This window comes from Bubalus bubalis, chromosome 16 (genome assembly GCF_019923935.1).
Source record: "Bubalus bubalis isolate 160015118507 breed Murrah chromosome 16, NDDB_SH_1, whole genome shotgun sequence".
In the NCBI taxonomy this organism is placed as follows: domain Eukaryota; kingdom Metazoa; phylum Chordata; class Mammalia; order Artiodactyla; family Bovidae; genus Bubalus; species Bubalus bubalis.
In genome coordinates this window covers 8535042-8547077 of record NC_059172.1, presented here as the reverse complement: position 1 = coordinate 8547077, position 12036 = coordinate 8535042, and the positions used below count along the sequence as shown (strand labels likewise).

General features: G+C 53.3%; 1 protein-coding gene across 2 annotated transcripts in view; it reads left to right on the top strand.

Moving 5' to 3' along the window:
- CREB3L1 (cAMP responsive element binding protein 3 like 1) overlaps positions 1 to 12036 on the top strand; it is a 37287-nt gene that overhangs the window by 16532 nt on the left and 8719 nt on the right. The window contains exons 1-4 of one of the 2 annotated variants that reach the window (XM_025266133.3): positions 3020 to 3058; positions 4580 to 4808; positions 7963 to 8147; positions 10218 to 10296. In XM_025266133.3, coding sequence (XP_025121918.1) covers positions 4616 to 4808; positions 7963 to 8147; positions 10218 to 10296 — 457 coding nt within the window. In that variant the 5' untranslated portion in view covers positions 3020 to 3058; positions 4580 to 4615. Of the gene's footprint in view, positions 1 to 3019; positions 3059 to 4579; positions 4809 to 7962; positions 8148 to 10217; positions 10297 to 12036 lie in introns of those variants that run through there. The other variant, XM_006042369.4, reaches the window with a different exon arrangement.

Here is a 12036-nt window from a genome sequence, read left to right as displayed (position 1 = left end):
AACATCACCGCCTCACTATGTGACGATGATAGGTCCCTCTCTGGACCTCAGCTTCCTCATTAGCAAGTGGGAGAGGGGGCGTGGACCATGGGTTTTCTCAGGTCCCTTCTGCCTCTAAATTAATGGTGTAAACCATAACTGGCTGAGAGGCCAGGCATCAGATAGAAACAGGGGTGATGGGACATGCCCACCGTCGCCACCGGAGGTCCACCCAGCACACGGGGAAGTCCCGAGCAAGGAAGCCCTGGTTCTCTGAGTGTCCCCTGCCCCCTCTACTGCCTGACCCTTGGCTGCCCTCCCCTTCCACTTGGCTCCCACCCTCTGGAAGCTCTGTCGGGCTGGGCCTTGGCTGCTGTCTCCAGCAGGTGGGTGGGGCCACTCACAAAGTGGGGCCAACTGAGCTCCCTCAGCAGGTTCCCTATGGGCACCCCATAAGGGGTCTCTGAGAAGGACTGGCTTGTCTGCATGGAGCTGAATCCTTGAGGGACCCTGGCCCAGACTGGAGGAAGCCTCTCTCCTCTCCCAGGCCCCGGAAAAGGGCTTGGCAAACCCTTATCGCCTGAGACGCAGCTGCTGAAGAAATACCTTAACAGCTGACTCACTGGGCTCCTCACAGCCCTCTCCCACTGGGCCCCACACCAGGCCTTTGAGAGACCCAGAGAGAAAGAAAAGGAAAGAGAGAGAGAGGGCGCCCCCAGCTGGGCTGGCCCAGACCCCGCCGGAGGTGCGGCCCGCACCGTACAACCTGTGACTGACTGTGTGTTTGGGGGGCGTTGTGCCTGGTGGATGGCCTTCGGCTGGGATCATTATTATTCTTAGAGACTTGTTCAGCCTCTGACCTCCAGGTACTACCTCACCCCAGGCATTGATGGATCATTGACATACTGGTGGTGTTGCCCTCTGGGGTACAAGGCCCTATCCCTCCACCAGGTGTTGAGTGTCTGTCCTGGGCCAGGGGCTGGGACCCAGCAGGTGAACAAGTGCAGACCCTAGCTCAGGGAGTTCACAGTCCAGCAGATGAGCAATTCCTGACCAGGGGAAAGTCCAGTGCCATTGGGGAAGGACTGGGTGGTGGCGGGTTGTGGACCCTTCACTGCTCTCCTTGGCTCCCTGGGCCTCAGTTTCCCTATCTGCCAAATGTAGATATGCAACTTCCTTGTCTCTTTGGATAGTTGTGAGGATTATATAAGACGGTGCCTATGAAAGCGCTTTGGAAAGTTAACATCGCAAGACAAATGCAGGCTAGTGATCTTAAGTTCTGACAAGCTGGGGAGAGGTGAGAGTGCTTAAGTCAATGGATTTGTGAACTCATTTTATCCTGGATTCTCTGATTTGGGGGGGAGGACCAAACCACCTCCCCGCATTGGCTCCAGGCTCAGTTCACCTCAGGCCCAGGGTTAGGGTTTTCGTAAAACAGCAATTATTGAGCACCCACTGCATACTAGGCCCTGTTCTCAGTGTTATAGGACTACTGTGCAGATGTATTTGTATGTTATTTGGATACATGTGTTTTATGCATTTCCTCACTTTATCCTCATAATCCTATGAGGGTAGCATTAAGCACCTAATGCATATTTGATCCTCATAAAAACACTATGAGGTTGGAACTATTATTTTCCCCATTACAGATGAGGAAACTGAGGCCTAGAAAAGTGAATTAACTTAGCAATGAGTGAGCTAAGAGTTAAAAGTCTTGACCCCCTGAATCTTATTCTTACATCAAGGGCTTTTCTGATCATCCCTTCCAGACTAGGACAAGTGCCAATTATTCCAGGCCAGAAAGCTTCTTACCCATTCACCAGCTGGGACCCCCAGGGTCAGAAGCAAAACCCCAGCAAATTCATTCAGTCAGTGAAAAACGAATGAACAGGAGGCTTCCCTGTGGTTAAGACTCTATGGCTGCCATTGCAGGAGGGGGCAGAAGGGTGGGTTCGATCCCTGACTGGGGAACTAAGATCCCACGTGCAGCCCAGAGCGGCCAAAAAAAGAAAAATGAAGAATACTAACGTGTCCTTACATATTTATAATTTGCTGCAGTCCATGGGGTTGCTAAGAGTCAGACATGACTGAGACATTCACTTTCACTTATCACTTTCATGCATTGGAGAAGGAAATGGCAACCCACTCCAGTGTTCTTGCCTGGAGAATCCCAGGGACGGGGGAGCCTGGTGGGATGCCGTCCATGGGGTCACACAGAGTCGGACACGACTGAAGTGACTTAGCAGCAGCAGCAGCAGAGAGAAAAAACAAGAACTTCCTATGTACCAGCTACTGCTGGATGCTTTATTAATAAGAGGTTTGTTGAGTAATTACTATGTACCAGGAACTATTCTAAGTGCTTTACATATATTAACTTGTTTAATCCTCACAATAACCCTAGCAGATAAGAACTATTATCACCCCCACTGTACAAAGGAGGAAATGAAGCATAGAAACATTGATCAACTTTCCTAGGATCACGGAGACCAGTATTTTTCAGACTATTTTGTTTCTGAGAAATATATTTTACATCCTTCTCATGAACATACACACACCCATAACTGAGATAAAAATTTACCACGTATTTAACTTCCCTATGTGCAGCACACCCTGGTATTTTTCTAATCTATTTTGTTCTGTTTTCTTTTTCCTTAAATTCTGGTGATGACCTGCTTCACAACCCACTACTGAGTCACCCCCTGCAGTCTGAACAGCATTGAGTCATAGCGAGGAGCGTCAGGGCCAGGATTCAAACCAAGTGATAACGGCCCTGGGGCCTGATCTCTTGGCAGAAAGAATGTCTGGGAAAACGGAAACACTGGAGGCATGAGGACAAGTGAGGACCCTACCGATGAGGGGAGCAGCTGTTCAGTCACTCAGTTGTGTCTGACTCTGTGATCCCAAGGACTGCAGCTCACCAGGCTCCTCTGTCCTCCACTATCTCCCGGAGTTTGCTCAAACTCATATCCATTGAGGGGAGCAGAGTCCTCGATAATCTCCCCACCTTGCATTCCAGCAAAAGAGAATCGAATACAAAAGTCACTGATAACGCCTTCGGAATGCAACCTTGCTGGCGGAGGTAGAGTTATTCTTTAGTACTTAGTTCCTTAGTCCTCTTGTGATGGAAGTAGAGTGGGCTGAGAAGCAGGCTTGGGCAATCTAAGCGATTTGACCAAGGTCACAGGGCCAGAATTATAGCCACGTGTCCTATCGCTTGGATTCTTTCACACCATCCAGGGCACAACCTTGAGGATACCGCAGAGAGGTTGGGGACATCAGTGGAGGTGGTGGTGACGGTAATGTGGTGATGCAGTAACAGTAGAGATAGAAAGGATGATAGTTGGGGGACTTACGTGGTAGTCCAGCGGCTAAGATTACCCCGAGCTCCCAATGCAGGGGGCCGGGTTCAATTCCTGGTCAGGGAATTAGATCCCTCATGCTGCAACTGTGGGATCCTGGCCACAGGGGTTCACGTCCCCGTCTGAGGTACACGCTTTCAGTGGGAAGAGTGATGGGGAGGTTGCAGGTGTTGACTAAAAAAGATGCACAACAGGAGAGTTGGGAGTTAAATTTTATTTGGGGGCAAAATGAGGACTGTAGCCCAGGAGACAGCACCTCAGACAGTTCTGAGAAACTGCTCCAAAGAGGATGTGGGGGAAGATCAATGCATATGATTCTGGTGAAGGGGGCGTTCCATGCAATCCAGTACTTAACTTACAAAAGGTGTTCTGCTAGTCACAAGGCGCTGATGTCCCCAATGAAGAGATTTAGTGCTTGTCTAGATACGAGGAGATGCAAGGACTGGGATCATGAAATCAGTTGCTGAAAATATCTAACTCTCTAAGGACCTGTGTCACTCATTTTTCTGGAGCGTAGAGTGCCTGATTCTCCTCCCTGAACTCCTGTCAGGGCGTGTCAAAGGTCAACAGCTGCAGTAGCACAGCGTTCAGTCTCCACAGATGGTGGTTTATTTGTTTATTTTTTAATTTTATTTTATTTTTAAACTTTACATAATTGTATTAGTTTTGCCAAATATCGAAATGAATCTGCCACAGGTATACATGTGTTCCCCATCCTGAACCCTCCTCCCTCCTCCCTCCCCAAGATGGTGGTTTAGTTGCTCTGCTGCTGCTGCTGCTAAGTCGCTTCAGTCGTGTCCAAGTCTGTGCAGCCCCATAGACGGCAGCCCACCAGGCTCCCCCGTCCCTGGGAGTCTCCAGGCAAGAACACTGGAGTGGGTTGCCATTTCCTTCTCCAATGCATGAAAGTGAAAAGGGAAAGGGAAGTCGCTCAGTCGTGTCCGACTCTTAGCGACCCCATGGACTACAGCCTACCAGGCTCCTCCGTCCATGGGATTTTCCAGGCAAGAGTACTGGAGTGGGGTGCCATTGCCTTCTCCATTAGTTGCTCAGTCATGTGCAACTCTTGGTGACCCTATGGACTGTAGCCCACCAGGCTCCTCTGCCCATGGGATTTTCCAAGCGAGAATCCTGGAGTGGGTGGCCAGATGGCAAATAGCCTTGGCAAGCGCCCTTTTGTTGTTGACACGGGGACCACGGTGGATAAGCTGACCCCCTCTTCCCCCCTCTTCCTCCCCTAGCACTTCCCCGAGCACCTGGACCACTTTGCAGAGAACATGGAGGACTTCTCCAACGACCTGTTCAGCAGTTTCTTTGATGACCCTGTGCTGGACGAGAAGAGCCCTCTCCTGGACATGGAACTGGACTCCCCCACGCCGGGCATCCAGGCTGAGCACAGCTACTCCCTGAGCGGTGACTCGGCGCCTCAGAGCCCCGTCGTGCCCATCAAGATGGAAGACACCACCCAAGGTAAGAAGGGGTGGCAGGGCCCAGGACCCCAGACCCAGAGAAGCCACTCACAGCCACCTCTCAAGGGAGACCGTCCTCCGTGTTTCAGCTCTTCCTCAAGTCCAACCCAGAAGGGCCCTTGTCAAGAGGCTCTTCCACTGACTTGATGTGCAAAGGGGCAGGTCCCAGACCAGCAGCATCACCTGGGAACTCGATGGAAATGCAGTTTCTTGGGTCCCACCCAAACCTGCCAGATCAGAAACCCTGTGGGGAGGGTCCAGCCTTCCAGGTGACACCGACTGATGCTTAGGTCCGAGAACCAGTCTTAGATGAAATAGCTGAGGGGCTGGGGTGGGGAGGATTAAACAGTACATATGAACAAGTTACCAAGACTCTAGAACCTTACCACCTCCTCCCACTGTGCAGTCCTCTGAGACGTTACCTGGGAGAGCCACCCGCACCCCACCTACTTCTACTCCGGAAGGCAGAGTTCCCTAAAGCTCTCCTCTGCCCACCTCTTCCCCTGTTATGCAAAGGACCCTTTGAGTCTTTCCTCTCAGGCGATCAACATTCGAGAAGGCCAGCCTGCACCCTCCCTAGAAATGGTCTCTTTGGGTGTTTCCTCAGATACAGGTCGTGCTGGCTCCTTCCTGTTTGGCTGGGTGATCCTGGACTCAGCCTTTATAAGCCTCAGTTTCTTCATCTCAAATGGGAATAACAGTAAACGTTTCGATAGCACTGTCCAGTCTACAAAGTGCCTTCCTGTTAATTATTTCGTTTATTTCTCACAACTCACAGGTGAGGTCAGAGTCACTTTAATCATACTCCCTATTTGTCTGGTAAGGAAAATGAGACTTCAGGAAAGCTGAGTTGTTTTGGTCACACACATAGTAAAATGCAGAGCAGGGACCTGGGAGCAAGCAGGCCCCCTGGTTCTAAACCTCATACCCTTGCCAGCACCACACTTGCCAGCCTTAAGGGGCAGTAAGGGGTACTGGCTTTGGTGTGCATCCCGGTGCCTCTACCAGCTACTGTGTGACCTTGAACAAGTTGCTTTACTTCTCTGAATCTCAATTATCAAATGAAGACATAAATAGCTTGAGAATTCTGGCTCATATATATAATATATGGAAGTGAAAGTGATAGTCACTCAGCCATGTTCCAGACTTTGTGGACTGTAGCCCGCCAGGCTCCTCTGTCATGGAATTCTCCAGGCAAGAGTACTGGAGTGGGTTGCCATTCCCTTCTCCTGGAGATCTTCTGTACCCAGAGACTGAACCCAGGTCTCCCGCGTCACAGGTGAATTCTTTATTGTCTGAGCCACTAGGGACGTCCCTATATAAATATATTTATGTGTGTGTATCTATATATATATTTGTTGTTATTCAGTCTCTACGTGTTTCTGACTCTTTGCAACCCCATGGACTGCAGCACACCAGGCTTCCCTGTCCTTCACTATCTCCATATGTATAATTTGTGGCTATTTCATTGTGTATATAAAGTCCTATTAAGACGATAGTGGCTAGAACCATGAACAGGGTTCCCTTCCCTTCAGAGGACAATGGTCTTGAGTGGAGTTTTTAAATTTTCTCATCTATTAAGTGGACAGAAGAGCAGTTCTGGCCCCCAGAGTTGATGGCAGGAATACACAAATTCATATGCATCGAGAGCTTGGAATCGGTCCCAGTGCTCGATGTGTGAGCTGCTTCTGAGGGTCTTTGAGATTCCCCAAGGGCAGAGACAGGCCCTTATACCCTGCCCCATCCCCCCGCTTGAGGGCAGGGACACCTGCTGGGGCTTTAAGAGGCTCCAGGGCTCGTGGCTGTGGAGGTCCCAGCAGTGTCCCTACATGCCCTGACCTCAGCCCTGCCGTCTGGAGGTCACCTCAGTGGGGCAGCGGACCCCAGCCTGGGGAAGGGCAGCATGTGGGGTGGACCGCTTCCCAGCCCGGCAACTCCTCGCCACCCCAAGTCTATTTTTAGAGCAATTTGTCTGTGGGTCCTTTGCAGGGGGCAGCTTCCCGGAGGCCGGCAGGCTGGCCCTGTAATTTGGGAAGATTGTGGGTGTTCCTGGAGCCCAGGGGCGGGGGCCCTCAGGCTCCCTGCAGGGTGGGGCCTGGCCTCAGAGGTGGGATCAGGCAGCTGCTGAAGCCCTTCTCCCCACCCATAACGGGCCTCAGAGCCTCCGGTCCCTCTAGCCCCTCTGTGCTGGCTCCTCAGACCTCAGCCTCACCCGAGCCAGTTGCTGGGGCCACCAGCAGCTGACTTGGAGAGGAGGACTGTAGGCACCCATCAGGAAAGGGGGTGACGCCCTGCAGCCCTGTGGCCCAGGTGAGGCCAAGAGGCCCACGAGGTGGGCAGGAGGTGGACGCTGCCCTGGGAAGCCTGAGCATCACCCACTGTCCCATCCAGGCACCAGACGGCCCCGTGGAGTCTTCCTTCTTATCTTGCCTCCAGTATATTCTTCTCCACCCCTGCAGCCACTGCCTAAGCACGTGCCTCGTTTCCTCTCTCCGGAAACAGCCTCCTGAGGGTCTCACCGCCTCTATCTCGCCTGCGGTCAGTCCAGTCTGCACACAGAGGCAGAGTGATCTTTTTTAACCTCACAAACCCAAGTGTGCTTAAAACCCTTCAGTGTCTCCTCATTACCTTTAGGACAAAGTCACAGCTCCAAGTCCAGCCTCCAAGGCCGACCCATCCCTGCTGGCCTCTCTGACTCCATCTTTGTGTTCTAACCGCGCTAAACTGCTCGTGACTCTCTCCAGACCCCCAGCACCTAGCATGGCACTCATTAGATGTTTGCCAAATAAATGTAATCGTATTCACAATAGCTGCCATTTGTTGAACATTTACTTCTTGACCAGTACTTTTACAGGTAAGGAAGCTAAGGCTCAGAGAGGTTAAGCACCTTGCCTAAGGTCACACAGCCAGGCGGGAGGGGTCTATTGTTCAAGCCCACTCTGTAAACTGCTGAATGAAGAAGAGGCCTCCATCTGTTCTGGGCCCAGCCCACTCTGCCCTCCCACCTCAGCAGCGCCGCCCCCCATGCCCTTCCCTTCCTGCTTCCTGGTGTACCCTAACATCCCTCCACGGCCGTGTCCAGCAAGGGGCCAGGAGAGGGGCCGAGCCCTCTGCTCTGGGAGTCACCTGAGCCTGGGTCCTGCCCCCTTCCCTAGATATGGAACATGGAGCGTGGGTGCTGGGGCACAAACTGTGCTCAGTCATGGTGAAGCAGGAACAGAGCCCGGAGCTGCCCGTGGACCCTCTGGCCGCCTCCTCAGCCATGGCTGCCGCCGCCGCCATGGCCACCACCCCACTGCTGGGCCTCAGCCCCCTGACCAGGCTGCCCGTCCCCCACCAGGTGAGCCTGGGGTCTGTTTACAGGGGCTGAGGGCGGGAGGAGGGGGGCTGGATCTCTGTAGGAAGGGCCATCCGAAACCCTGGGCACCCTGGGGCTCTGAGCAGGGAGCAGCGTGGCCCTTAGGAGTCTCCAGACTCTGTCTCTGCCCCCACCTTGGGCCACCCTTTCACCAACCTAGAACAGACTCAGACCACAGGGGCCCTCGCTGTGTACGGAAGAAGACGAAGGGACCCAGGCAGGGCTGGGTGTCGGGGACCCCATCCAGGGTCTCAGGGTAGGAGACAGCCCAGGCCACTTAATTTTCTCAGTGTCCAGATTTTTAAAAATGAAGAAACACCTAAATGGAAATATAAAAATTATACCCTATTTCCATTGTTTATATTCATGAGATGAATATGTTTAACCTACACGCGCAGGCCGGCCTTCCCCCCATGAATGTCTAGATACCGTCGCTCAGCTATAGAACCAAAGCAGACCTCTGAAGACCCTTCTGGGGCCGTGAGGCCCAGACTCCCGGTGCCTGGGAGAGGCCCTGCCTGGTCCCGGCTCTGCTCCCACTTGTGCTGTGGGCACGGTGCCTTCCTTCTTCATTCCTCAGCTTCCTTCTCTGTAAAATGGGAGCTTGAATTATGGCTAACGGGCTCCTACTCTTGCGTCTAAAACACGAGTTGTTGTTTAGTTGCTACGTTGTGTCCGACTCTTTGTGACTAGCCCACCAGGCTCCTCTGTCCATGGGATTTCCCAGGCAAGAATACCGGAGTGGGTTGTCATTTCTTTCTCCAGGGGATCTTCCCCACCCAGGGATGCGAAGCCCCATCTCATGTATTGGCAGGAGCATCCTTTACCACTGAAGTCACCGGGAAGCTCTTGGAATCCCTTGAGTCAGGGTTTGGCTGGCACTGCCCCCTGCTGGCCACATGGCTCACCCGCTCAAAACGCACGTGACCCAAGGCCTCCCAGGTGGCAGCAGCATAAGGAGCCTGCCTGACAGTGCCAGAGATGTAAGAGACACGGGTTTGATCCCTGAGTCGGGAAGATCCACCGGAGGAGGAAATGGCAACCCACTCCACTTCAGCATTCTTGCCTGGAGAATCCCATGGACGCGAGAGAGCCTGGGGTCGCAAAGAGTCAGACATGACGGAAGCGACTTAGCCTGCACACCTAGGCAAGAAAGGGCAATCCCTCCTCCTCCACCAGGGACTGGAGGGTTCAGGGCTGGCTGCAGACAGAGAGGATCTTTGGGGACCATCTTCAGGGCTGGCTCTGCGACTCCTGAGGCCTCCCCAGAGCAGGAAGGGAAGACAGGATGGCCGTGGAGCCAAGGTCATGGAAGTTAGGCGCTGGGCTCAGGGGAGCCACGTCCTCTCCCCAGGTCTTCTGGTCTGTGTCTCGCCACCACGCCTCTGACACAGGCTACACTCTGGACGCCCTCTGTGCGCACCGTTTCCGGATCTAGCCGGGCTCTGTCTGGGCGCTGTGCTTTCGCAGATGCTTTTTCCTCCACGTGGAGTGCCTTTCCCCTCACCCACGTCCTGCCCCACCCTGTATCTGGAATACTGCTGTTTCTACTTCAGGACTCAGATTTCAGCTGCTCAGGGACGCTCGGGGACCTTTCTCTAATGCCTCCTTCGTCAGCATTGTGATTACCGTTCAGGGAGTCTGGCAGTGTATCTGGCAGTGTGATCTGCCAGACATCACATTATGTGGGTCTCATGGCAACCCACACACCCAGGCCTGCATGGTGTTCACAGTCGGTATAGGGTCACCCCCTCCAAAAAAGACAGTCCTGGCCCCGAGGCCACAGGAAGCCCTTCTTCCCTGAACTCGGGAGCTAAACGATGTTCCTTGGCCACCACTCTCGTCCCTCAGGCCTGACTTGCCTTCTGCTTGAGGCATAAGAACCTGCCTCTGCTCCCTCTGGGATATGCCTGGAACCCTGAGCCCAGCTACTTTCTTAATGCTGTAGGGCAGACCGCCCCCTCCCCGGGCTCAGGGAGGGAGGGAAGTTGGCAGGCCTGGTGGGGACAGGCCCCCGGAGCAGCTGACGACGGAGCCCTGCCTCTTCCTCAGGCCCCAGGAGAGATGACTCAGCTGCCAGTGATCAAAGCCGAGCCCCAGGAGGTGAACCAGTTCCTCAAAGTGACACCAGGTGAGTGTGTCTGGAGAGGGGCTCTTCGTCTCCAGTCTTGGACAGACCGCATTCCTTACCCCTCGGTTCAGCCCCTGTCTCCTCGACACATCCCTTTTCTCCCCATAACAGCCTCTCCTCCCTTCTGTGCCCGTTCCCTGCCTCTCCAGGCCCTTCCTGCTCATTCTACAGCTTTCGTCACTGTTATCACCAGCTTCTCACCCTGTTTTCCAGTTTCCCCTCCCATCATTCACTAACTGAGGTCCTCTCCGTAGCCATCAGCTCATCCATCCATTCATCCATTTACTCATTTATCTGTCCATCTGTCCATTTTTCCAGCTATCCATTCATCCACCCATCCAACAAGAGTACATTGGGCCTCTCCTAGTTGCAGGAACTGGGGATGCACAGAAAGAAAACAGTCGTTGTACCCAAGGAGCTCACACAGTAGTGAGGGTCACAGATAAACCACTAATTATACGGTTGTGTTGTGGGTTAAAGATGACAGATCCCAGGAAACACCTCCCCAGACCTGACAGGAGAGGACAGAGGGAGCTTCTTGGATTGAGCAGGAGAGAGGACTAACTTTATCTTTCCAGTCCCACCTCATTCATTCATCCAACACTGATTAAGCATCAACTGTGTATCAGGCCCTGGACTAACCACCACAAGGTTTAGGAAGATGAATAAGGCCCAAGTTTCACCCTCAAGTTACTCACAACAGTCTCTGAGAGAAGACAGAATTAACTCGAGGTAGAAAGGGACCATCCCATGGATGGAGGACCCTGGTGGGCTGCAGTCCATGGGGTCGCTAAGAGTCGGACACGACTGAGCGACTTCAATTTCACTTTTCACTTTCATGCACTGGAGAAGGAAATGGCAACCCACTCCAGTGTTCTTGCCTGGAGAATCCCAGGGACGGGGGAGCCTGGTGGGCTGCTGTCTCTGGGGTCGCACAGAGTCAGACACGACTGAAGTGACTTAGCAGCAGCAGCAGCAGCAGAAAGGGACCAGTGTGAAAACACCTTACATCATAAAGCATGGTTGCATCCATTAGCCCATTGCATCCTCCCAGCTCCATACAGGGAGTCATTTCACCCCCAGTTCAACAGGGAAGTGAGGCTGGGAGATGTTAAGTAAACATGAATATAGGTCACACTGTTGTGGGGTACAACAGTCAGGACTTGAACTCGGGTCTGACTCCAAGTTCAGTGGTCTTTACAGTACAGCATCCACGAGAGGCAGATGAGAGCCAAGGAAGAGAGAGGGGACTCCTGTAGGAGGCAGTGGGGGGCAGAGCCTAGAAGCACACAGTGGTTCCTCCTCCCAGTCTCAGCCCAGCTCTGCGGTGCAGTGGGCTCCAGATTCCCGCATGTGTGTGCGCGTGTGCTCAGCCGTGTCTGACTCTGTGTGACCCCAGGGACTGCAGCCTTCCAGGCTCTTGGTCCTCTGGGCTCGGCCCAGGCTTCTTCCCGATGCTGTGGCCAAGAGAGGCAGCAGGGAGGGCGTGCTGGGGAGAGCAGTGCTCCTGGTGCGTCTGCTGAAAGCTCAGTGCCTGCTGCCCTGTTACCCTGAGGTGGGAAATGGACGCCCTGGTGTTAAATGGAAAGAAAGGGACAGAGGCTGTCATTTGCCCTGTCTGATCCCCATGGGTCTCGCTGTGGGCAGACTCCAGTCATCTTCTGGAGTTGCCAAGTTGGAGGCTCACAGACCCTGAGCCCTATGAAGTCAGGGTTTAGTCACTAACCTGTGTCCGACTCT